The sequence below is a fragment of the Panthera tigris genome, chromosome D1 (genome assembly GCF_018350195.1).
Source record: "Panthera tigris isolate Pti1 chromosome D1, P.tigris_Pti1_mat1.1, whole genome shotgun sequence".
NCBI lineage: Eukaryota > Metazoa > Chordata > Mammalia > Carnivora > Felidae > Panthera > Panthera tigris.
In genome coordinates, this window is record NC_056669.1 from 62,998,364 (window position 1) to 63,022,977 (window position 24,614).

The window sequence follows — 24,614 nt, forward strand, 5'->3', positions numbered from 1 at the left end:
GTCCTTGCTGTCTTGGAACTTACATTCTAGTGTGAAGAAATACGCACTAATCATATAAACAAATAAATATGCAATTTAAAAGGTGATGATAAGTTCCTTGAAGAAAAACTAAGTGTGGTATGGCAGTAGAGAGGGGGACTATAAAAACTGACTTTTCAACAGAGATTTGAATGAAGTGCCTAAGTGAGCCAGGTAGATATCATGGAAATAACATTCCGCATAGATGCACAATGACCCGGAGGCAGGGAGGCATGCTAAGAATATTCAAGAAATAGCAAGATAGACGGTATTTCTGAAAAGGCATCAGTAAAGGGAGTGAATGTTAGATAACCGGAATCCAGAAAACACAGGGCCTCTTAGGAAACAGTAAGAATTCTGGACTATGTTATGAGTGAGATGGGAAGCCATTAGAGCATCTGAAGAGGAGGAAGAGTGAGTTAAAGGTACATATAGCAACATGCACAGCACTTAAAAGCACTGTGGTGAGAAAAGATTTAAAGGAAAATATCATTTATGTTCACTCCTGAGCATTGCTGCAAAAGTCCTAGACAAAATATTACCAAAATGATTTTAGCAATGTATAAAGAGAATAATAATCAACTAAGGTGATTTTATTCTAAAAATTCAAAGTTGATTTCACACATGAAAATGAATCTATTACTTGCTACACTGAACAAAATTAAATATACATATATGATCATCTCAATTCAGCAGTATTTGACAAAATTCGAAGTCCAATTCATGATAAAAATAATAGCAAACAGAAAAGCCTATCATTAACCTGATAACCACTAATCAGAACCTCAATGCAAATATCATACCCAATGATGAAATACTGAAAGCTTTTCTTTCAAGTTTAAGAATGAGATAAGGACTTCCACCAACATCACTTCCCCTGAACATAGTAAGAGACCTTCTGGGTTGTTCACAGCATTATTTGCAGGGACCACAAGCTGGATGTTAGGCAGTTCACCAACCTTGTTTGTCTTCCCCCTGAGCACACAATAGGAGTACACTTTCTCACCAACTACAGAGTTCTACATGGAGAACTCTACAAGGAGACTTGTTTTGGCCAATTACATAGGGGCAAAAAGGGCTGAAACTTTGGGTGCCAGGGAGTGATTTCCCACGTTCCCTTTTCTTTCCTAGTGATTTTGGAAGCATGCATTGCATTAGCTAGGGTTCCTGAGTGACTATGAACAGTCCCTGCCTCTAGCAATAGTAAGAAATTATCTTCTGTGGAGTTAAGACATTAACATTCTGGATTTTAATTTCCTGCAGCATGGCACAGCCCATTCTGATTGATATACAACTCAAATTTACCTAAACAATTGAATTAATCAATCATGGTTTACAATCGTAATTTACTTACAGAACAGGATACTTCTATAGTAATAACAGTGAATGAAATTCATTTGTACTCGACAACATGGATGAGTCCCATAAACTTAATGTTGAGTGAAAAAGCCAGACACATGAAAATACATACTATTTAGGTGTACACACTTTAAAAAGGGTCTGAGCACCCAATTCCACCATGGGAGAAAGCCCCCACACCAATAAACAATTCTCTGAGACACCAGCAGGATGTTCTACAACTCATCTTAATTCTAACACTAACTGCCCTGAGACAGCATTAGATTCCACAGACTCAGCGCTCAGTCCTACATGACTGCTCTCCTCCCGCACTTCAAATGCTAGTCCCAAGTCCAAGTTGTCACAGAACTTGGAAAAAGTTTATTTACATTTGCCAGCTTATTATAAAAGGACACAGTAAAGAATACAGCTGAACGTCCAGGTGGAAAAGATGCACAGGGCAACCCCTCAATCCCAGGTGATTTGGGGGCATTCCAAAAGTCATCTCATTAACCTAACAAAAGACCGGTTCCAGCTCTCATCACTTAGGAAACCCCAAGGGTTTTAGAAGCTCTGTGCTAGAAATGGGAGGACCAAATATGTATTCTTTATTATAAATCACAATATCACAATGCTTAACCAGTAAGACCACAAAGGAATGCAAGGAAATTGTCACGAGAGTCAGGATGGTGGTAACTCTGTATGGTTGAGAGAAACAAGTGGTTGATGTTTGGGAGGTAGCATAAAAGGTTTTTGGGGGCGGAGGCTTTCTCAATTTGGATGGTGGTTGCAATGGGGCTGGCCTATGATAAAACCATGGGTCAAACATTTTGGTTTCATTTACTTTTTCATATGGGTATGTGTTTTGCTTACTTTTCCAATGTGTTCAACTAAGAATAATTTTAAAAAAGATCAATAGTTGCTGTAACAACGAACCCTCAAGTGTGTAATGGTTCATCTATAAAGAAAATGACTTCTTACTCAGGTGAAGTCCCAAACAGGTGGCTCTCCTCCAAGTGTTGTTCAGGGATCTATGCTCCCTCCATCTTTTGGCTCCATCATGTTTGACATGTACCTTTCAAGGTCATATGGGCAAATGCATCAAGTTGGCCAAAGTGGATTGACATGGGGACTAATGTGTAGCAAAATATAAGGACCCAAGTATGCAAGTAGCATACCTTAGTTCCACTACCATCCAACTGGCCAAATTCAATCACGTAGCCACACGAAAGTGTAAGGGGAGCTGGAAAACAGAGTCCAGCTAATTTCCCAGGAAGAAGAAAATGGGTGTGAGGAACAGCGGCCAAGTCCCTGCCACAACATATATACACCAAAACCATGCACGTTGCTAACATACGTATCTAGGGACACACAACAAAAATATTGTGGGAGTGAGGAAAAAAGAGCAAATAAGTAATAAAGGAAACAAATAACAGAACAGGAGAGAGGGCTTTCATGGGCCAATCCAAAACAGGGCCACAAATTTAGGATTAACTCAATTCTCAGCATCAACCTATGTGGCAACAAAAAAACACAAAAAAAGTCCAGCAGCCACGGTGCCAGCAGTGCCATCCTAACCAGACTCTCTGAAGTGTGACCTTAGGTTTTGCAGTTGGTCCGTGTTTGTTTTCTAAGCCTCACTCCCCGGACTTCTCATGAGTTCTGTTAATTACTTAACTGATATCCTCCCAGTACATTTTTTTCTTAACCACACTTTGTTATAGTGTCACAGAGTAAGTTGTATTTTGCCTGTTGAACCTCCGTCCCATGTTGAACTTGAGCCATTACAGTGGGAATCCTTACTTTGTCCTTGGCCTCAAGGGGAACGCTGCTACAGAAAGCCCAACATCTAGACAAACCTGCTCTCCAGCAGCAACAGCCAAGCAGCAGGAAGATGCCCCTTGGCTCCCAAACCTCAGATGAGCGCATCTAATTGGTGGAACATAGTTTTTACTCAGAACCCCAGCTCCAGGGATTTTAATTTCTCCAGGTAGCAAAGAATTTGAAGCAACCAAGTGAATGGATACATTTACTCTGGTGGATGTATACCCTGAATACTCCACGGTGACCCACCGCTGACAGAAGCAACAAAGTATGCATAAGAGCAGCTACTGGAGTGTATCCCTTATTTTCCTATTTTCTTAGGGCTCCTGGCCTCTACAGATCTCCCTCCACCCCCACTCCCCACCCCCTTACACACACTCTTTGTGTTGCTGCAGCTAGGAGTCTGCAAACTCTATTCCCCAGAATCTACTGCCAGATGGTTCCATTAGTTCCTGTCAATGGGATGTCCTAAAGGGAACCTGAAAGTGAGAGGGGAGGAAGGCCCTTTGTCCCTGTTTTCCAGCTGATGTCTCATTACTTCAGCTGCAGGCAGCTGGCTCCAGCTATTAGCTGCTTCTGCACTCAGCAGCAGCTTTGCCGCATTTGTCAGATTGTAGAAGCAGACAGGCAGTCACTCCCTTCCTCAGAGGTCCAAGCACTAGGTATGGAGAAGGAGCTTCCCCCACAAAGATGTGAGTATCAGTCAAAAGGGGGTCTTTCTCTGAGCTCCTAATTTCTGGTGATTACACCACTTCTTCCTGTTTGTTTTCCCAGGACTTGGGATGCTCTCGGAATTCTCCAGTTAATTTTTGAATTACATCAGCAACTTCGACCTATTCTTTCATCCTTCCAACACTTGGAATCAATTCTCAATAAATGCCCTTTACTTGAAATGCTTTGCATTTTCCCGACAGGGCTCCGATTGATACGTGAATGGATACTAAAAACAGAGCTGAGGGAGGGAGGGAAAGTAAGAATACATTGTCAGTAATACTCTATATAAATAAAGCAGTTCACGTTTTCTTTTTTTTTTAATTTTTTTAACGTTTTTTTAATTTATTTTTGAGACAGAGAGAGACAGAGCATGAGTGGGGGAGGGTAAGAGAGAGAGAGGGAGACACAGAATCCTAAACAGGCTCCAGGCTCTGCACTGTCAGCACAGAGCCCGACGCGGGAATCAAACTCAGGACCGTGAGATCATGACCTGAGCCGAAGTTGGACGCTCAACCGACTGAGCCACCCAGGCGCCCCACAGTTCACGTTTTCTAAGAATATGTACATAAGAAAGAAGATGTTAAATGAGTTTTTCAGTCGTCTAAGACCTTTGGATAATACACCAAGACTGAAGACCATAGGTAATAGGCACTGACACATTTTAAATAAAGATACTGGATACATCCACATAGGATTTATTCTAAGAAAATAAAGCTGATCCAGAGACCATCAAACTTTCTACTGTATATGAAGTGAGAAATGAAAGATGCATTGATGGGAATTTTTTTTAGGAATAGAGAACTTTTCCCCCCTGAAAGGCATCCTAAATCAAGTGAGGAGGGCTCTAATAGAACCATTTATAGTAGTTCTGTGTCTCCACGAGGGGGGACAAGCTTTACATTCATTCAGATTACATTCTCGAGCTAGAGGCTTGCCACACTCAGGAACTTAATAGAGCCATCTGTATATGGCCACTGAGGTGGGGCCTGGGGCAGAGGCCTCTTGGGAGTTAATACAACCTGAATCACTTATGAGGGTTTGGAGCCATATGCATATAGAGATTGGTGCTTCTCACATGGAGAAGTCAGTCAGGCTGGCTGAGGCAAGCAAGGGGAGAGGGGTCAGCTGCCGACTGCGCTGCACTGCCAGTGTTGGTGGGAAAAATATGCATGAGTTTCTGGTGGGCTCCCTGAAAGGGAACCAATCTTGAAGTGTTTGTTGGAAACTGTCCCAGGTCCCCTCCCCCTGTGCCAGGGATAGGGATGTTAGCATTAGGAGGCTATGGATTCATGGACAGGGGCAGAAGCTGAAGAGCTGAGAGGGAGTGTGGGCTGTGTATAATAAGCAGCAAAGCCAGCCAGTGCACAAGTCCCTACTGGGGGGCTCCAAAGAACCCCAATACCCCACATGAGAGCCAACATTTAAAGAAGTGCCTGTCTTAGTAGAGCACACTGATGGTGTTTACCTTTTTCTCCTCTAGTGTGTCCTCCCCATCCCAATCCTAAGTGACAGAGGAGGTAACGAATGAAATAAAGACCATGCTTCCCCACCCCACTGGGCTGGAGGAAGAACAGCTTCAAACTGGGTAAGTTGCTAATAGATCACTGAGGTGTGGGAAGGGGTGTGGGAGACAAATATATTTAAAAATGTTAATATTTTAGGGGCACCTGACGGCTCAGTTGGTAGAGCATGTGACTCTTAATCTCAGGGTCTTGAGTTCAAGCTCCACACTGGGTATGAAGCCTACTTAATATAAAATTCAAAAAAATAAAGATAGAAAAGAAAATGTTAATATTTTAAATTGGCCTCAATTATGTTGTAGGGAATAATGAAACATATTTATACCAGAGTATTAATAACATAGGACCCTTGAAGTAAAGCCAAAAAGGTAGGGGCTGTGGCAATCAACAAGACTCGCAAGAAGTGTAACAGTAAGTAGGGTGTCCCCGACTAATCAAGAACACATCATCTTGTAACCATTAGAATCAAGACACCAAGAGCAACAAAGACCTAAAACTTAACATCCTTGAATTCCTAAACCACTGACAGCAGCCATCTACCTTCAGGTTTCTAAGTATAGTAGAAGAAAAAAATCTAATTTGTTTAGGACATTCTTCAGTGGGATTTTTTTTTCTGGTCACAATCAAAATGCAACTGATAAAATGAGTATCTCAACTTCCTCACGTGGACGTTTTTTTCTCAATTAAGATTCAAAGTTATAGGATAGGTAGGAGTGTTGACTGGCATCTGGTAAGATAATTACATGTTTGAAGCACCCTGAGGGAAACAAAAAAAGGTTTTGTGGTCAAGAGCAAGGTGGACAGGATGCCCAGAAAAGATATATTAGCCAGAGTACATAATACTAACTTCTGTAACCTTCCCAAAGCTCAGTAACTTAATGCAATAGAGGTTTATTTTTGTTGAAAAGTCCAATGTGGATGTTCTTGGTCAAGCAGATTTCCTCCAAGCAATTGACTCCACAGTCTTTAAAACATATGCTTCAAGCTCACCCAGGAAGGCAGAAGAGGGGATGGGAGAATGTGAAGAAGGCTCATCCACTCTTTAATTGCCTTGGTCTGGTAGTAAAGCATTACTCCTACTTACTTTCCATTGGCGAAGACAATAGCCCCGCCTTGATGCAAGGAGCTAGGAAACATAGTTAACTATGTGTCCATAAAAAGGACATTTTGGTGAGCATCTAGCCAGTTTCTTCCAAAGAAGAAACGGGGATTTGGTGTGAAGATCTGGAAGACGAAAATGAGCTCATCACAAAAAGTACTGTAAAAAGATAGAGCAGCATGTGTAAAGACCCAGCAGGAATGGCTTGGAATGCAAGAGGAATGAAAAGAAAGCTTGCGTGGCTGGAGTCTTGTGAGGAAGGAGTGGGTTAAGATGCAGTTGGAGAGCAAGGCCTGAGCAAGATCACACAGGGCCTGGGAGCGAGTCTGTCTTTTGTTCTCAGAGCACTGAGAACCCAGTGATTGAAGGATTTTAAGCAGAGAAATGACATATCTGATTTACATTTTAAAAACATTACTTGGCTGTGTGGGAAACAAATTGCTTTGGGGGCAGGAGTGATGGAATTAGACCAATAAGGCAATTGCTACAGTAGTTGAATATCCTAGAAACAGGTGGCCAGTCTGAGAAGTCATCTGGGAAGGAGGGCCACCTGGGGATAAAAAAAACACTATTGTGGGTCTCTGTGAAAAGCTGTAAAGGGCTCTGTGCATTTATGTAAATGGCTGAGTGTTTGGAGCTAAGCTGTGTCTCTGCCAAGATCATGTTGTTTCCTTTGGAACCGTGTTCCGTAGGACTGTGTTACAGGAACAAGAGCTGGAGCACACCAAAAACTGCAGCAGCAAGAAACCTCTCAAAGGCATGCTGAACAAGCACAAGACACAGACTGCCATCCAAACCCAAGCTTATTCTTGTCTCTCACCACCCCTCCAAAGCATTTTCATTTGGGGACACTCTTTCCCTGCTGTGGAGGTAAGCTGCAGCAAGCCCGTGACTTTTCAGCTTATTCTTAGTTAACGGTCTTACGCGATCTCAAGCAATTAGAATATCTAACCCTAGGTAACTGTAAATAATGTGCACCCACTTGGAGCTTTAACCACCTTCCCCTCCCAGCTCTGCCCCATCTACTATGTCTCAATGAGCCTGAGCTGGGGAGAAGAGGAATAATAGGAATAATCTGTGTGTTCTCTGCTCTTCACCTCCTCTTCATCTCAAGCAATTAGGATATCTAACCCTAGGTAACAATAAATAATGTGCACCCACTGGAGCTTTAACCATCTTCCCCTCCCAGCTCTGCCCCACTTACTATGTCTCAAGGAGGCTGAGTTGGGGAGGAGACTAATCTGTGTGCTCTCGGCTCTTCTCACCTCCTCTCTACCTAATAGCTGCAGAGAAGGAAGGGTTGAGAAAGGGGATAAAGTTCCTGCTGGACTAGGCGATTCTGTGCCTGAGGGGCTTGGCAGATATTTACTTATTTATTCAAATTTTTAAATGTTTATTTTTGAGGGAGAAACACACAGAGACAAGCAGGGGAGGGGCAGAGAAAGGGAGACACAGAATCCGAAGCAGGCTCCAGGCTCCGAGCTGTCAGCACAGAGCCTGATGCAAGGCTCAAGCTCACGAATACTGAGATCATGACCTGAGCCGCAGTCAGCCGTTTAACCGACTGAGCCACCCAGCCACCCAGGTGGCTGAGATACCCAGCCACCCAGGTATCTGGGTATCCGGATACTTAAAGGGGATATCCCAGCTATCCCCTTGACCCTGGAGGGGTCACATATTAGGGGGTGGAGCATTAGTGGGTGGTCTCCAGCAACTCCCTCAGCCCACATGTCATACACCTACCTTCTTTGCGCTGAGGTCTCCTTGCCTCCTCAAATGGTCCTACTGGACAGGGCCCAAGACCACCCCATGCTTCCCTCTCTCTTGCAAGGTGCACAGGATGCACATGCATCGCTTGCTACGGCAACTTCTGGGAACACAGGCCTGCAAAAGCTGCAGCACTCCCCTGGCCCCACCACTGAAGCAGTCAGTGAGCTCTGCTTGCCCTCTACATTCCCAGGGCAGGAGTCAGACTCCAAGTTCATCATTCCTCAGCAGGCCCAAAGAATAAATACCTCAAGCTTCCTGAATGGTCCCAGTGGAGTCCACAGTCAGAGCTGAGGTGACGGGGCGGGTCCTGACAGTCCAGCTGTGCTGTCTCACAATAAGCTCTCTACACAGCAATCCTGCATGGTCTCTTCCCACACATCCTCTTTCTGACCCTGAACCAAAAGCATGCAATTAATACCACCAGCAAGCATACTCTATTTCCCCCATTTGTTCATTCCCTCTTACTCTCTTAAGGATATTCATGTTCTCCTCACCTCACAACTCCAACCTGTTCACTGCTATTCTCAACCCTACTTCCTGCTTCACTGTGAAAAACCAAAGCAATCAGAATAGCACTTCTCAAACCCTATCCTGATCTTCTGAATCAGAAATTGGGGGAGGGCTTGGCAATCTGCATTATACTAAGACTTCCAGGTGATTCTAACACTGCCTTGGGTGGTACAGCAACTCCTACCACTTATCTCTTACTACTCTTGCCTTTCCTTTAATGTGTTCTCAAATTATTCCTTAAACTAGTTTGTTCTTTGAAGACCTAGCATGCTGTTATTTCTTAAGAAAATATACACTGTTGTCTCTTTTCAGTCTAGGCTTTCAACATTAAACACTGAAGCCCAGGAACTTGGGCTTGCATAAGAGCTTCTCCTGAAGCTGATGATGGAGCTGGGAGGACCCAGTTCAGGCTCAGGGGAGTCCTGCTTTCAGAATCAGAGCAACTGATGGAGACACTAGTGGGGCTGGGCTGAGTTATGGGAGGCCCAAGGCCTGAATCAGACCCAAAGAGAGATTTACTCGGGTGGATGGAACAGGACTAGGCAAAGGAAGAATCCAAATTCTTTTCTGGGAGAAAAACAGAAAAAGGAGAAAGGTGTCCCAGCTGTCCTGCTGAGCATAATGAAAACAGGGAAAATTAACCAAGATTTAGGAATATAAACATTCGGGAAATAATACAGACAGGTAAGCTATTAGAGGTGATGTGTGTCCCACAGTGAGATGACTGCTACTCCCACACTTTCCTTGGATTTTTTAATTTATTTTGAGATAGAGAAAGCACATGCAGAGGGACAGAGAGAGAGGGAGAGAGAGAATCCCAAGAAGGCTCCATGCTGTCAGCGCAGAGCCCTACATGGGGCTCAATCTCACGAACCATGAGATCACGACCTGAGCTAAAATCAAGAGTCAGACACATAGCCAACTGAGCCACCCAAGCGCCCTTCCTTGGATTTGATGGCCTGCCTCCCCTTTACCCCAGGAGGCTCCTGCCCTATGGAGCTTTTATAATCATTTCCCCAGTAATCTACAGTGAATCCTGACAAGCTGGAGAGGACTATGAGGGTGTCAGCCAGCTCCACTAACCAGCCTCACATCACCCCCACAATGGAAGTCTCTCTAGTAGGCAGTCCAAACCCCCTGGACTTCTGAAATTCATGCCATCTAGCTTCCCTGTCATTTCATCTGCAGATCTCTGGGATCTGCCCCCTCCCTCAAGAGGTTGGCACTTGTTCCATACCAACTTCTACCATCATCCTGGAGAACTTTAAAGTCCATGCAGACAAGACCTCCCCACAATACCAGAGCCCTCAGTCCATTATCTGAGGGGCAACCTGCCTCACATGCCTCTCAGGCACTGACCCATGTGGCTTTAGACTCAGCCACCGCCTAAAGCTGCTGGGCCTCGGACATTAATTACTCAAGCATTCCGATTTCTGACCATTGCCTCCCGTCTGCCCAGGTGGCCTGTTTAATGACTCCCAGTGCAACAACCCACTCATGTCTTCACTCTCCTACCTCTTCTACAAAATTCCACAGTCCAGCATAGCAATGTTACTTCTGAATAGTGTGAAATGCCTTTGCTTACTTTCAAATTGTTTTTTAAACTGAAAAAAAAAAAAAATTGTTTTTAATGTTTATTTATTTTTGAGAGAGATATGTGAGCAGGGAGAGAGAGAAAGAGAGAGAGAGACAGAATCCAAAGCAGGCTCCAGGCTCTGAATTGTCAGCATAGAGCCTGACGTGGGGCTCAAACTCACAAACCGTGAGATCATGACCTGAGCCAAAGTTGGACTCAACCAACTGAGCCACCAGGTACCTATTTTTTTTTAATTTTTAAACATTTATTTATTTTTGAGAGAGAGTGTTTTTTGTTTTTTTTTTTTAATTTTTAATGTTTAAGTTTTTTGTATTTTTTTAACATTTACTTATGTTCACTTTCCTTTCATTTCCACTATATGGCAAAGTTCCAACTCTGGATGATCCCTTAGTACTCATTTTTCCCACAGCTACACCTAGACTCCTGAGTAGGCAGAGATAACTACACCACTGGGCTGGCTGGTGGAACCATAAAGTCATGAATAATCCCATATGAACTCACACAGGCCCTCAGTGTTATTCAGTAATCTGTACGCCACTGCAATCTGACTTCACTCTAAATTTTTTTTTAATGTTTGAGAGAGACACAATGGATACGAGCAGGGGAAGGCAGAAGGAGAGGGAGAGAGAGTCCCAAGCGGGCCCTTCACTGTCAGCACAGAGCCTGAAGTGGGTCTCAATCTCACAAACTGTGAGATTATGACCTAAGCCTAAACCAAGAGTCAGACACTTGACTGAGCCACCCAGGCCTCCGATTTTAACAGATCTTGCAACAGCATTTGACAGCTGACAACCTCTCTGTCCCTTCCTTTCGTATTGAAAGCATCCACTCTTCTGGTTTTACTCCTCCATTTCTGGCCTAACCTTCTCATCTTGTCAACCTGCACTCGTCCATTTGCCTTTGCCATCCATTAAATATTCCTCAGTTTTATTCTGAGCCATCTTCTCTTCTCACTACCTTACTCTGGATATCTTACCTATTCCTTTGACTTGAATTACCACCTCTAAACTGCTGATTCCCAAATGCTAGCCAGCTCTCTCCCGGCACTTTTACATCCCTCTTCCAAATGAACACCTAACAAGTACCTGAAACCCAACATTTTGAATGGCAGCACCAGCTCAACTATTTGCTCAAGCGAGAAACCAGAGACTCAGTTCAGATTCCTCTCTCTCACCAGCCTTCAACATTTCCCCTGTTCTACCTGCTCAAGTTCTCCTATCTGCCTATTACTTCCATTGTCCCTAGTCCTCAGTGCCTACATACTGTGCTCTGAACCTGGGTTCTTGCAACACACTACTCTCATCAGTCCCACTCAAACGGATCCTGTCATGCCTTATCACCACCTCAGCAACAAGCTCTGGGAATACAAAAATAAGTATGACTTGAGAAGACTACAGCCTAATGCACAAAGCCACCACAATGCAGTTTAGAGAGCGCAGATGAAGAAATTAATTCTGCTTTGGAAAGGGTGGAGTAGGGAACAGTGAGGCTATTTGGAAGGATGAATAAGACTCTGCCAGTCAGACAAGTATTTGGCAGAGAGAGGAGCACATGGGAAGACACTGTGCGGTATGTGTCGAATGGTTCACAGCCTAGCCTTCAAACATGTCCTCTGGCCGACAGCCTTCCTCAGAGTCTCCATCTCCTCAATGGAGGTACTGACTGGCTCAGAGCACTAGAAGCTGTGTCCCATTGGGCACTCTCCGTTTTTGCTCTTTGAAACAGATAAAGAGGCTATATCTTTATACCTGGATCCACAGCAAATACCCTCTGGGAGAGGCCAAGGGTCTACCATCCCAGTTCATCTTTTTCCAGCGCCAGCCTTCCTTGCCCATAGCCATCCCAAGACATGCTTATCTGGGCCTACTGCAAGGCAGAAACAACAGACAGACCCTTCTGCCAATGGACAGCCCAAACCCCCACCCGACCATGGCACCAACCAGTTGTTATTTATGAAGAGACCCACGTTCCTCACCATCCTCCTCCAGCACAGCTCAGAATCTTACCAGCAATCCCTAAATACCCTGGGAAGTAAAACCTGTTGAAAGCCCTATCTTGAGCTCTCGCAGAGTCTTCCTCAATCAACAAATTCATTCTTTACTTTTCAACCTCCAACCCTACCTAGGGGAAGATTTTTAGAAAATAGTAAGGCTTACAACATATCACAGCCATAGCTACAGTTTATTAAGCACCTCCTATGTACTCAGCCCGAAAATCAGAAGGGAGTAGAGATGCCAGGGCAGAAAGTCCACGTAGCTCCTGAGAGATGGAAAGAGGAGATAAACCCAGAGATGCCTTGCATTCCAAACCACCTAGTTCCCATGACATTTAGAGGATCCCTAATTCCCAAGCACTCTTGTATTTTCACAATAAACTCCTTATTCTTTAGCTAGCTCAAATGACTTTATGATCTTGGAACCAAGAAGCCTTCAACAGAGCAGGGCCGAACCAGGGGGTTTCATCACACTTCGTTCTTTGGATGGAGGAAGGGATGTACCCGTTCTTGGGTCAGAGCCTGGCTGGATACAGTCTTCAGAGTTCTGAGCCTGGAGTTCGAGACTTGCCTCCCTTTCAAGGGGGCCCCAGAGGTCACCTGCGCTTGTAGAGACATGGCTGAAGTTTCAGGCCTGTGAGTTGAGCCTTGGGACCGACCCGAGGAGGCCCAGTCTTTTCAAAGTCAAACAGGAAGAAGTGGCTGTTGGTAAGATCCTAGGGGCAGAAAAGACCTAGTAAGCTCCAAATCCTCACCCCAGTTCTTCAAAATACTTCTGTCCATGTCCCGCCCTCACTTAGAAAGCTTCCAGGGCTCTCCCATGTGTCATGCCTTCAAGAAGCAAATGTCTGTGTCTGTGCCTATGGCCTCCTTCCCGAACACTATTACTCTAAAAAAGGACCACATGAGACAAAAATAGGGAGACTTCTTGGGGCCCTCACCTTGGAGATGACTTTGAAGCCCAGTTTGGTCACAGCCCCCAGAAAAGTCCGAACATCTTCAAAACGGCTACTGACTTCAGCCACTTTCAGAAGACCCCTGAGAAGGGTAAAAAGTTCTATGTAAATGCACAGACACAGGCATGTGCACATATATATGCATCCGTGTCCTGAGAGCTCCTACCCTGGCTTCAGCACTCTATTTGCCTCCTCTAGGAAGTCCCTGATGTTGGTTCCCATCAGTGAAAGGCAGAACACAGCCACATCCACAGACTCATCCTCCAGAGGCACCTGTGGAGAGTAGGAGTACTATAAAAAGCACACAATATGGGACTCAGAAATCTAACACTGAGTGCTAGTGCCAGACACCAGAATGGGCAGGCAGGGCGGAGAGAGGGAGCATTAGAGATTAGCACACAGAGGCTGGGTCTAGACACAGTTCAGATACAGAGAGGAAGAGGGGTTTACCTGGGCCATGTCACACACAGTGACCCTGGGGTCCAGAGAGGCCAAGTCAAAGCAGTGTACAGGGTTCCGGATACTTGAAGCCAGGCGGCAGTCCCCACAGCCGAAGTCAGCTACCACCAGGGACGCAGGCCTGGGAGTGGAGGGGAGGGATCACTTACTGGTCTAATCTGAGCCATGACTGACCCACATCGCTTCTCACAGTGCCCAACCCCCATTCACCGCTGGCGAAGATCTCTGGCAATGCGGTCCACTGGCTGCAGTGGCCACTTCTTGACTTGGCTCTGGAAGCCGCGATGGTAGAGGAGAAAGGCCTCAGGGTCTTCCTGGAAGAGACGTTGTGCAGCACTGCTAGGCCCTGAGTATAGCTGTTCGTTGAGGTAACGAAATCGAGCACCATCCAGCCGTTGTGCCATGCGGGCTCGCAGAGCCCCCGCCCGATCCTCATGACTGTGTGGACTGGGGTCAGGAGGCATCTCTGTCTCCTCTGTGGAGACTGTGGCTGGAGCCTGGTCTGGTGGCTGAGGTGGCCGAAACTTATTCTTATGCCTACGTTTATTCTTTTGCCGGTTCCGCCACTGCTTGCGACTCAAGATGTGGGAGGGGTTGGCAGAAGTGGTCCCAGCGCTTGGCTGGGATAGGTCATTTGTATCTCTATTCTTCCAAGCTTTGGGACCTACAGGGAGGGAGATGGGAAAGCATATTTGGGGTAAGATCCCCTGAATTCAGAGGTTTGGCAATCATCCTGGCCATACCCCTATCCTTGAGAAAGGGACTGTTGCCTGCACGAAAGTACTTCTTATTGCCTAATCCCAAACCTAATGGTGGCAGGTAACCTCTGTCATCTATTAGGATACACTGATCCCCCTCCCTGTCCCCAACACATGTACATATCCATTAGTACCTGTTTGGTCATCATTGTCCAGGTGCTGGGCAGGGTTTGAGCGGACCTGTTTCTGGTGTTTCCTCTTCCTTTTCTCTTCTTCAGCAGAGTCACTGGCATTAAAAACCCCTTTGAGGCACTTTTTCTTCCTTTCTACTTCCTTTTCTTCAGAGTCACTGCCAGGTGGGCCCTGTTTCTGACATTTCTTCTTCCTCTTCTTCTCTACTCCAATAGAAACATTGGAAAATGAGGCCTTTTTTGAGTGTTTCTTCTTCCTTTCCACTACCTCCTCCTCAGAGTCACTGCCAGGCAGGCTAGGAGATTGCTGGGGAAGAGCTGCTGCCTCCAGGGCCCGTAACGTGGCCAAGAGCTGACGGTGCTTGGAGCCCTGGGGGAAAACAAGGGATGAAAGCAGGGGTGAGGTGAATAGAGGGCAATGGAGAATAAGAAGGGAGAGGTGGAGAGGCATGTAGATTATTCCTAGTCAACTTCACTAGCTTGTCATGAAACCTGCCAGACCGTGAACAACTTTCAAGTCACCATCTCAATCTTTGGGAGGCTGGAGAGCAGAGAAAGCATCCACCTCACTTTCTTCAAATTGCAGATGAGAAAATGGAGCTCCCCCAGGAATGTGGTAAGGCCACAAGCAACAGTTCCAACCTTCAATGTCAGGCTTTTGCCTCCAGCTGGTTATCTTTCTATAAAAGCTAGGGAGGTTTTTGAAAATGAGTAACAGGATCACACGTGTGTATTTAAGATGAGTCTAGCTGTAGATGTAGTGTAGAGAACAAACCTGAAGGCACAAGCTGCCGATGGACAGAGACCAGTGGCATGGATTAAAGCAGTGGGATGAGGGGATGAACAGGAGGGAATAAAGCAGTCCAATTCCATGTTGGAGGTTGAGTGAAAGGTAGGAAGAGCCTGAGGAAGTACAACAGCCTTCACATGTGCAAAGGCTTAAAGGAGGTCTATTGTCTGAGAGGCCTGGACTGAAGTCCTGCTGGGAAGTCCTAGGCCAGGCACTTAGCCTGGAGGTTTTCAGTACCCACTCTGCACCACTTCTTTAGAATGGTAGTGCCAATAATCCTTTATTGTCATTTACTCTTGCTCTTTGCAGTCCAATCTCCACACTGCAACCAATGACTTTCTCAAAATGCAAATCTTAAGAAATCACTCCCCTACTAAATCCATTTCATTGGCCTCTATCCTTAAAATGCGCAGAACTTCTACTCTCCTCTCCAACTTCAAAGGCATACCCTCTTACTCTCTATGCACCATCCACACGGATCATTGTGTGTGTGACCCTAACAACAGGACATGCTTTCTTGCCTCAGGGCCTTTGCTCGTGCTTTTCCTGTCCAAGAAACCCTCTTCACTTCAGTAACTTCAGTAACTTCACTCAGTCGAATCTTCAGTTGGCCCAGGCGCAACGTCCCCCCCGCCCCCCCCCCCCCCCCCCCAACGGAGTGTCCCAGCGCTTGGATCCACCAGGGTAAGCTTCTCCTCCTGAAACAGCTCCCGGTGCCCCTGCAGGGTCACTCACCTTGATTTGCGAGGCTGCGGCAGGCCGAGGCCGTGCCGCTACAGGTTCGAGGCCTGTGGCTACTGGGGCCTCCTCGGCCCACTCCGGCTCTTCGAACATGCGGGTCGGGTGGGCAAAGTCGCGAGAGCCAAGCAGCTCTCCACGTGCAGCGCTGGTCTCCTGTAAACCGACCGCGCGTAGTCGCCGGAACTGAGCCGGAAACCAAAGAGTGCAAGTCTGGGTGGCTAGAGAGGCCGGCGCGGCGCCGAAAACCATCGAGTTTAGGCACTGCTGGCTAGAAGGACAAGGGAGGAGGGAGGGAGAGTTGGGGGCCCGCTCTGGCCCGAGAGGGCCAGGGGCGGGGCTGGGCGGCGGGCGCGGCCGGACGGGAGTTCCCCGGAGAAGGCTCCTTCAGCCCGAGTCCCGGTGAGTGCGAGAGCACCCGTGCCGCTCCCCAAGGCTCGACCCCTGCCAACCCGTCAGCCTTCACTCGGCCAGAATACCGAGTAGGGAAGGAGGGCCACCCCCGGGAAGGACCCCCCGATCGCCTCTCACAGGGTATAGGGCGCCTGAACTCCCCCTCCCCCAGCTCTGTTGGCGGGTAGGGTCCCAGTGCTTGCTCGCTGACATCCCTTCAGGGGACTCTACTTCCTAATCACCCCCTACCTCGTTCGGACCCGCCTTTCCTTCGCGCCCAGGGTACACAGTCGGGGATCATCCCGTCTTCCCCAACTCCTTTCCAGACCTCCACTAGCCGGAGAGGCAGCCGGGACCCTCCGCCCCCTACACAAACACTTATCTCTGGTGGGGGACAAAGCTCGGGGTTCACTCCCCTTCCCTGGATCCCTCCAGAGCCCCCAGGCTTCCCCAATCTAGGGGATTCAGCGCCGGGACGCTGCTATGGACGACATTTTCACTCAGTGCCGGGAGGGCAACGCGGTGGCCGTTCGCCTGTGGCTGGACAACACGGAGAACGACCTCAACCAGGGGTGAGCTGAGGTGGCTGGTGGGTGAGAAGAAGGGCAAAGACCTGCTCCTCTCCGCGATGTGGGGTACTCACGTTGGCTGGGGGCAGCTGACTTTCCTACCCAGCATGAAGAGTGCAAAGCACAGCCTGTGGGGGGCAGAGGGTCTCCACAGAGAAAACTGTGTTTCTGCTGACTCTTGACTGCTCCTCAATAAGAGTTTCATAGTCAGAGGCTGCAGAGAGCTTTCCAGTTTCAGTGAGCTGCACTGGCATAAGCTAGGAGGCAAGAGTGTCTGGAAATTGTCTACAGGTCCATATGGCTGCAGGAGAGAACTCTGAGCTTCTGTGGGCTGAAGCATTGGGTATGAGTGGGGAACCACAGGAGATAAGACTGGAAAGGTCTGCTGCAAGGGTCAGCCAGATCATGCAAGGATATTTAGGCCATAATAAGACCATTTTTCTAAGAACAAGGGTTTAAACCCCTGCTGTGATATGAGATTGTTCATTTAAGTGTCATCTTGGATAACTTTTGAGGAGCAGGTGGCCATGTGGAGGGGGAATTGCTTAGTCCATCCCAGAAGTGGTGTTGCCTTAGACTAGAATGGGGGCAGATGAAAAAGAAAGAAATGATCGGATTCCTGAAATCTTTAGGATAAAGAATTTATGAGACCTGGTGTGGAGAGTGAGGAAGGTCAAAGATGATGACCAAGGGCTCTGGCTTGGACACTTGGGTGGATTGTGGTTACTTTTACGGAGTTGGACAAGACTGAAGGATGATGAGTGCTGCTCTGATATGTTAGTGACTGTACAGCAAAGTGGAAATGTTGAATAGATTGTTGGCTATGCAGATTTGGATTTAAGGACAGAGATCTGACTTGGAGACACAGATTTGGGAGGTATTAATGTATAGACAATACCTGAAGACACAGGTGTGAAGGAGAGGGGATAAGAAGCCTACAAGACTGAAAAGGAGCCACTGGAGGTTGTATGAGAAACAGGAAAATATGTTAGTTAAGCTCGGACAAGTGAATTTTCAACAAAGGGATAGTGGTCAACAGAATAGGCTGTTGAGAGGTCAATGAACTTGAGCACTTTGAAGTAACTAATGAATTTACAATTAATATATTGGATGATCTTTGTGAAGGCTGTTATACAGGGAAACGGAGGAAGAAACCAGACACCACCAGGTTCCTTCATTTAAAGTACTATGAACACCTCCTGTGCTGGGTTCTAGAGGCCCAGAATCAGACATAATGCCAGCCCTCAAGGCAGCAGCCTGGTGGCAGGTTGAACAGGAGGTGAGGAAATAGAGAAAGTGAATGTAGACAAGGTTGGCTGAGAAAGGAAGGCAAGAAAAGCAGTAGTGGTGTTGATGATTCAGGTTGGTGGTTTTGATTCAGGGTTTTTTTATTTAAAAATTTTATTCCTTCAGGTTGGGAGAGTTTACTATTTAAGTTTGAGAGGTAGGGATCACCTATCATCTTCATCTAGGCTTCACTCATGTTCTCTATGCTATTCCTCCATAATTCCCAGTCACTTTTTCCATTTTTCATATTCTTTCATAATTTCCATAATTCTTTCATAATTCTTCAAAGGGTGCTCTGGTAAAGAGTGAGTACCCTTATTATTTTGTTGGTAGGGTTATAAAGGCTTAGTTGAAGTTGTCCAGTGGGACTTGCATCTTGTAAAACTCTGGTGCCAAAATGTGAAGGGCTGGCATTAGTGAAACTGGAAGGCTTTGGTGCTGGTTTGAGGAGATAGGCTTTGGGGGCCCAAGTAGGCTAAATGCTGGATATGAGGTGAATTCCCTGTACGCCTCCTTGGGATTACAGCCTGTGGCCCTGCGATGACAGGCAACCTGACAGTGAGCAGAACCCTTGTGCCCATACTTTTGCCCTCATGCTCTGGCCTGCTCCTTGCCACAGACTGCAGGAGGCTGATAAACTGGGCACAAATTAAAGAGCTGGGAGGCAAAACTGACTGATAAGTAGAGGATAGTAGTTGCTTCAGAGAAGAGGAGGAGGGGGAAATCCACCTCCCAGGAAACCTTTTGGCTATCTCTAAGTGAGCTGATGAGGGCAGCTGTGGAGGGAAGTCATTAAGTTAAAGGCCACGCCCCACTCTCATCCCGAGGGAGGGGGACATCTGTGTGGCCTGCAGTGGCCAGACCTCTGATCTACTCCAGGCCATGCCCAGAGCCCCCACAAGGGAAGTGACCGCAGCACTAAGGCATCCGGAGGCTGCGGTCCCAGATCACGGACCGCCCCCTGCCCCGCCCCTTGGATCTTCACCGGAGCCCATGCTGGGTACTGGAGGGAATTTCCTTTTATGGCCCCAGGCTGTCAGGCAGACCCAGCTCCCACCAAGTGTTTTTTTCTTTTTGTACAGTTCTTTTACTTTAGAAAAATACATGTCCTTTAGGGGGAAAAATTCTGATCCAGTTTTCTTTCCAAAGAAGCCATTCTCATTTTCCTCTCCTCATTTTCTGGGCCCAGGATTGTTTGAATAGAGGAATCGTGTTTTACCAAACCAAATCCTGGTTTGATAGCTGCCTCATCAGTAATGACCTATCAAAAGAACTTCTCTTTTTCATCATAAACCCTTCCAAAACATTATTTTCATTGCAGTCCATTTTTAGATCTTAAGTTTCAGTACCAGAGCCAATCAGGAAGCTTGCTCCCTTTCCCATGAGTTGTGGCCTTCCTTCTCCAAAACACCCTTCCCTTGCATTAATATGCATTAAACACTTGTCTCTTCTCTCAAGAAGTTCACAGTCTTGCAGACAAGACAGCCCATTCAATTTTTACAATCCAGTACACAAGTGGTATAGGAGGGGGATGTATGAGATGCAGTGGAAACAGAAAGGACTAACAGATGTTGCAAAAGGAATACAGAGGAAACCAAATGAAGAATGGTACCATTTAATGAGAGAAAGGCTCATGGGAGATGATGAAGACAATGAATCATATGGTTTTGTTGGGATTTCAGGTGGTGGTTGGTTGGGTTTGAAGCTCAGGGGAAGGTCTTAATTAGATAGCTTTGGAAGTTGCTGGCATGAATGAGAATCAGTCCTGGAGAGGTAAGGTTTCCGGGAGAGAATATGCAGAATAACTATCAGTTTTTCTTCTGTCAAAGCCTTTGTTCCCATCCCCCCTCCAGATCAGTAACCATTGTCCCTTCCTTAAAGGGACGATCATGGCTTCTCCCCCTTGCATTGGGCCTGCCGAGAGGGCCGTTCTGCTGTGGTTGAGATGCTGATCATGCGGGGGGCACGAATCAATGTGATGAACCGTGGGGATGACACCCCCCTGCACCTGGCAGCCAGTCATGGACACCGTGATATTGTGCAGAAGGTATGTATGAATGCTCCCTCTAACCTACATCCTATACATGCCTGGAAGTCAGTCACAAGCACATGTACTCCTCTCTCCTCGCATGGTTCAACCCGTCTGTCATTTGTGTCTTCTGCCTCTTCTACTTGTCCATGGGACCAGCTGCTGCAGTATAAAGCTGACATCAATGCAGTGAATGAGCATGGGAATGTGCCCCTGCACTATGCCTGTTTTTGGGGACAAGATCAGGTCGCAGAGGTGAGTGCTCATGCCCGAAGCCCTGGGATGAGTGGGAAGCAAAGTCTGAGCCTGAATGGGAGATTCTAGAACCTTCAATCCATCCTGTGAGTACTGCTGAATGTGTGGCATTCAGAGTTGATACTACATCTGTATTCATGGTTGGTTGTGACCCTCAGGGAGGCAGCAGGGCCCCTCATCACAACCACCTTTTCATTCTAGGACCTAGTGGCTAACGGGGCCCTTGTCAGCATTTGTAACAAGTATGGAGAGATGCCTGTGGACAAAGCCAAGGCACCCCTGAGAGAGCTCCTCCGAGGTCTGTCCCCCACCCCCAGTTTGTACCCTCTTGTCTTGTCCCCCCACCTATCTCCTCGCCCCATACTACAACTGAAGCGAAAATTGTTTTTCTTCCCCAGAACGGGCAGAGAAGATGGGCCAGAATCTTAACCGTATTCCATACAAGGACACATTCTGGAAGGGGACCACCCGCACTCGGCCCCGTGAGTCAGCTGTAAGGGGAGGGGAGGGGTGGTTGAGGGAATAACCTTGAGCTCCTGGGGCTGGGTTAGGGGGAAGCTTGGGTACCTGACCTGCCCACACTCTCAGGAAATGGGACTCTGAACAAACACTCCGGCATTGACTTCAAACAGCTCAACTTCCTGGCAAAGCTCAACGAGAATCACTCTGGAGAGGTGACCCTGCCCTTCTTGCCCCTCCCTCCCCAACCCCTAACCAATTACCTGCTCTTCACCTGCCTTAAGTTTTTCCTCCGGTAAGCGGACAAGAAACCAGTGGCCTTAGTTAAAGCCTCCTAAACCTTACTTGTCTCTCAGCTATGGAAGGGCCGTTGGCAGGGCAATGACATCGTCGTGAAGGTGCTAAAGGTTCGAGACTGGAGTACAAGGAAGAGCAGGGACTTCAATGAGGAGTGTCCCCGGCTCAGGTGCGGTAGGGCCTAAATGGGAAGCTGCTGGTTCTGAAGAACCCGGAATAGCACCTAAAGGGAGATCTTTTATGCTGATCTCAGCTAGGGATACTCTCCCTCTTCCAGGATTTTCTCGCATCCGAATGTGCTCCCAGTGCTAGGTGCCTGTCAGTCTCCACCTGCTCCACACCCCACCCTCATCACACACTGGATGCCATATGGATCCTTGTACAATGTGTTACATGAAGGCACCAGTGAGTAGGGGATGCCAAATCTCAAGGGATGGGGGCAGGGTGTGTGAGCCTTTCCAAACTATTTAACTCTTGCCTCCTTAGATTTCGTTGTGGACCAGAGCCAGGCTGTGAAGTTTGCATTGGACATGGCAAGGGGCATGGCCTTCCTACACACTCTAGAGCCCCTCATCCCACGACATGCACTCAACAGCCGTAGTGTAATGGTAAGGTCACACTTCACTCCTGGCCCATGCCCCCAGAGCCCTTTCGCTGTCTAGAATAGGACTTACCTCCTTCCACATATCTATCTTCTCTTCCTCAGATTGATGAGGACATGACTGCCCGAATCAGCATGGCCGACGTCAAGTTCTCCTTCCAATGCCCTGGGCGCATGTATGCACCTGCCTGGGTGGCCCCTGAAGGTGAGTGAGGGCATCGTGTTGGGAGGTAGAGAAGGGCCAACTCAGTAGTAATGGAAGGGAGCAGAGACAGGACAGGCAGCTGGAATAGATAAGTCCTGTTCCTCCAGCTCTGCAGAAGAAGCCTGAAGATACAAACAGACGCTCAGCAGACATGTGGAGTTTTGCAGTGCTTCTGTGGGAACTGGTGACACGGGAAGTACCTTTTGCTGACCTCTCCAACATGGAGATTGGAATGAAGGTGAGAGCACAACTGTATGCACTGGTGTCAGAGGAATGGTGGTGGTAGTGACAATAACTATAGCAGGGCTGGGCTCTTCCCATTTTTGTTAGAATATACGGTAATCCTGTCCTGAGGACTAGAGGCCTCTCCCCACAGGATATTCAAGTCCTGAGACCCATTTTATTTTTCCCTGTATTTGCAGGTGGCACTGGAAGGCCTTCGGCCTACCATCCCACCAGGCATTTCCCCCCATGTGTGTAAGCTCATGAAGATCTGCATGAATGAAGACCCTGCTAAGCGGCCCAAGTTTGACATGATTGTGCCCATCCTGGAGAAGATGCAGGACAAGTAGAGCTGGAAAGTCCTTGCCTAAACTCCAGAGGTGTCAGGACACGGTTAGGGGAGTGTGTCTCCCCAAAGCAGCAGGCTTCTGGTTGCCTCCCCTGCCTCCAATCATGGTACTACCCCAGCCATGGGGCCCATCCCCCTGCCCCCATCCCTACCACTGCAGCCCCCAAAGGGGCTAGGCTCAGAGCTTTGTCACTTGCCACACGGTATCTCCCGGCATGGGAGGGACCAGCCCTGCCTGTCACAATAAAGTTTATTATGAAAACAGGCTGGTGTGGGGACAAGGGGACAGACAAGTACATTTAGGTTGGGTGGCTCAGGTGAAGTAGTGCGGCTTCTTCACATTGATGCCATACTCGCTGAGGGCAGGGGTCAAGTCCTCCATGGTTAGAGTGTACTTGCGGTCCTGAGGGAAGAGGGAAGAGCACCAGCTGAGCATAGGAATCCCAGATTTCAGTCCCAGGTGGGTGACCCTGAGTAGGTCTTTCACCTCCCCTAGGGCTCAGGTTCCCCAAAGGAGTTTCAGGATAAATTAAACCTCCGATGCCGTGGGAGGTAATTACTGATTCAATGAGCCTCCCCTCACACCTTGCTCTTGCTTCGGGAGCTGCCAGAAGCTGTGCCCTTCATTTTGCAGTGCTGTAGGGCATCGTTGGCAATATCTGAGATGAATTTCTGGGCAGCTAGGGAGATGAGCCGAATTCTAGAGAGAAAAAAACCGGTGTGAGAAAGAGATGGGGCAACAAACTCCGCACAAGCACCCAAGACTCTAACTTGCCCAGACTGTACTCACATGCGTGGGTCCGAGGCCTCAAAGCCAGCGCGGTTCAGGTAGTAACCAGTCACTGCATCTGGGATCTGAGAGATCAAGGAGACGACAGTCAGCGTTCGCCCTGTGCAGTGCCGGGCTGAGAGGGTGAGGGAAATGGGTGGAAGGCCTGGCTTTCAGGAAGCTCACAGTTTGGGTGGGCAGAGGGTATAAACCAAAGAGCTAGTAGGGGAGCAAGTACAAAAGGAAGCTAGAAGTCCAGGTGGCGTAGCGGAAAGTTGGCCTGACAGCGGGTCAATAGCCTTGTTCAGGCAGGAAGCCCACCGTAGGCGTGTAATCCTCCAGCTGCATCAGGAAGTCCACCAGAGGCGTGCTGGACACCACCGGCTTCACGTCTCCGTTGGCCGCGCTCGGCAGCACGTAAACCCCGTTAGACATGGCCCCCTCCGGGGGCGCCGCGCCGCCCGCCGACACCGGAGCTGGAGGAGAACCAGCAAGCTGAGACACGGAGGTGGGAGGCACGGGGCCCCAGCTAGGTCTGCCTCAAACCCTCTGCCCTCACCCACTATTGGCCCCAAGACCTAGGCGCTGCCCTGACCCTCACCCGTCCCAGTCCTCACCCGCCCCGCGCCGCTCGGCCGGCTCCCCGGCCCGCGCCGCCACGGGTCCCGTGCCCCCTGCCGCAGCTCCAGCCCCAGGTCCCCCTGCCGTCCCCGCAGGGCTGGCCTTGTTCTCCGCAGCGGTGCCGGCGGGCAGCGCTGCGGGGGCCGAGACCGCGGGCGTCGGGCCCGGGGCCGAGGCGGCGGAGCCCGGCGCCGCCTCGGGGTCCGCGCCGGAGCCGCTGCAGCTCATCGGGCCGGTGGGAGAGGCGGCGAACAGAGCCGCTTCCGCTTCCGCTCACGTTACGCACACACCATGGGTAACGTCACACGCCCCGCGCCTCGCCCCTCCCAAGTCGTGTTTGCAG

At 48.1% G+C, this 24,614-nt stretch overlaps 3 protein-coding genes and 1 long non-coding RNA gene across 11 annotated transcripts; 1 reads left to right on the forward strand and 3 right to left on the reverse strand.

Annotated features, from left to right (window-relative positions):
- Positions 1–688: 688 nt before the first annotated feature.
- On the reverse strand, positions 689–16,402 carry RRP8 (ribosomal RNA processing 8). Of its 6 annotated transcripts, XR_006208428.1 has the most exons (10): positions 16,213–16,402; positions 14,691–15,057; positions 14,009–14,462; positions 13,790–13,919; positions 13,506–13,612; positions 13,325–13,421; positions 12,888–13,099; positions 8,529–8,675; positions 7,718–7,796; positions 5,634–7,063 (listed from the first exon to the last, which is right to left on the reverse strand). XR_006208428.1 is itself a non-coding variant. In XM_007083160.3 (7 exons), exons 1-7 carry the CDS (start codon positions 16,309–16,311, stop codon positions 12,980–12,982), a joined length of 1,374 nt encoding a protein of 457 aa, XP_007083222.2. In that variant the 5' UTR covers positions 16,312–16,402; the 3' UTR covers positions 12,599–12,979. The 6 variants fall into 6 exon arrangements, 1 of the variants encoding a protein (XP_007083222.2); XR_006208429.1 differs by lacking the exons at positions 5,634–7,063; positions 7,718–7,796 and adding an exon at positions 689–4,132; XR_006208430.1 differs by lacking the exon at positions 7,718–7,796.
- Positions 16,403–16,509: 107 nt separating this feature from the next.
- ILK (integrin linked kinase) lies at positions 16,510–23,145 on the forward strand. Of its 3 annotated transcripts, none has more exons than XM_042957505.1 (13): positions 16,510–16,617; positions 17,044–17,180; positions 20,346–20,511; positions 20,653–20,748; positions 20,950–21,046; positions 21,147–21,230; positions 21,337–21,422; positions 21,564–21,673; positions 21,782–21,909; positions 21,991–22,112; positions 22,211–22,310; positions 22,418–22,548; positions 22,733–23,145. In XM_042957505.1, exons 2-13 carry the CDS (start codon positions 17,092–17,094, stop codon positions 22,880–22,882), a joined length of 1,359 nt encoding a protein of 452 aa, XP_042813439.1. In that variant the 5' UTR covers positions 16,510–16,617; positions 17,044–17,091; the 3' UTR covers positions 22,883–23,145. The 3 variants fall into 3 exon arrangements, with proteins under 3 accessions (XP_042813439.1, XP_007083220.1, XP_007083219.1); XM_007083158.2 differs by lacking the exon at positions 16,510–16,617 and adding an exon at positions 16,627–16,749; XM_007083157.3 differs by lacking the exon at positions 16,510–16,617 and having other exon boundaries at positions 16,763–17,180.
- Positions 20,064–22,781, reverse strand: LOC122230970. The gene is made up of 2 exons (XR_006208030.1): positions 22,179–22,781; positions 20,064–20,655 (listed from the first exon to the last, which is right to left on the reverse strand). It is a non-coding gene; the product is annotated as an uncharacterized LOC122230970 (long non-coding RNA).
- TAF10 (TATA-box binding protein associated factor 10) lies at positions 23,118–24,514 on the reverse strand. The gene is made up of 5 exons (XM_007083275.3): positions 24,268–24,514; positions 23,972–24,126; positions 23,672–23,736; positions 23,467–23,581; positions 23,118–23,284 (listed from the first exon to the last, which is right to left on the reverse strand). The coding sequence occupies exons 1-5, from the start codon at positions 24,497–24,499 to the stop codon at positions 23,195–23,197; spliced, it is 657 nt and encodes a 218-aa protein (XP_007083337.3). The 5' UTR covers positions 24,500–24,514; the 3' UTR covers positions 23,118–23,194.
- Between the last annotated feature and the right edge of the window lie 100 nt (positions 24,515–24,614).

What these genes read in the sequence shown, in the direction of transcription:
- RRP8 (XM_007083160.3), bottom strand. Translation starts at nt 16,311, where the DNA reads ATGTTCGAAGAGCCGGAGTGGGCCGAGGAGGCCCCAGTAGCCACAGGC. An exon ending in GGACAATGATGACCAAACAG is followed by an intron (nt 14,463 to 14,690) that starts GTACTAATGGAT and finishes CCCTCCCTGTAG; the next exon opens with GTCCCAAAGCTTGGAAGAAT. An exon ending in AATAGAGTGCTGAAGCCAGG is followed by an intron (nt 13,422 to 13,505) that starts GTAGGAGCTCTC and finishes TACCCTTCTCAG; the next exon opens with GGGTCTTCTGAAAGTGGCTG.
- ILK (XM_042957505.1), top strand. Translation starts at nt 17,092, where the DNA reads ATGGACGACATTTTCACTCAGTGCCGGGAGGGCAACGCGGTGGCCGTT. An exon ending in GAGAACGACCTCAACCAGGG is followed by an intron (nt 17,181 to 20,345) that starts GTGAGCTGAGGT and finishes CCTTCCTTAAAG; the next exon opens with GGACGATCATGGCTTCTCCC. An exon ending in ACGAGAATCACTCTGGAGAG is followed by an intron (nt 21,423 to 21,563) that starts GTGACCCTGCCC and finishes CTTGTCTCTCAG; the next exon opens with CTATGGAAGGGCCGTTGGCA.
- TAF10 (XM_007083275.3), bottom strand. Translation starts at nt 24,499, where the DNA reads ATGAGCTGCAGCGGCTCCGGCGCGGACCCCGAGGCGGCGCCGGGCTCC. An exon ending in TGGAGGATTACACGCCTACG is followed by an intron (nt 23,737 to 23,971) that starts GTGGGCTTCCTG and finishes TTGATCTCTCAG; the next exon opens with ATCCCAGATGCAGTGACTGG. An exon ending in GCTCCCGAAGCAAGAGCAAG is followed by an intron (nt 23,285 to 23,466) that starts GTGTGAGGGGAG and finishes CTCTTCCCTCAG; the next exon opens with GACCGCAAGTACACTCTAAC.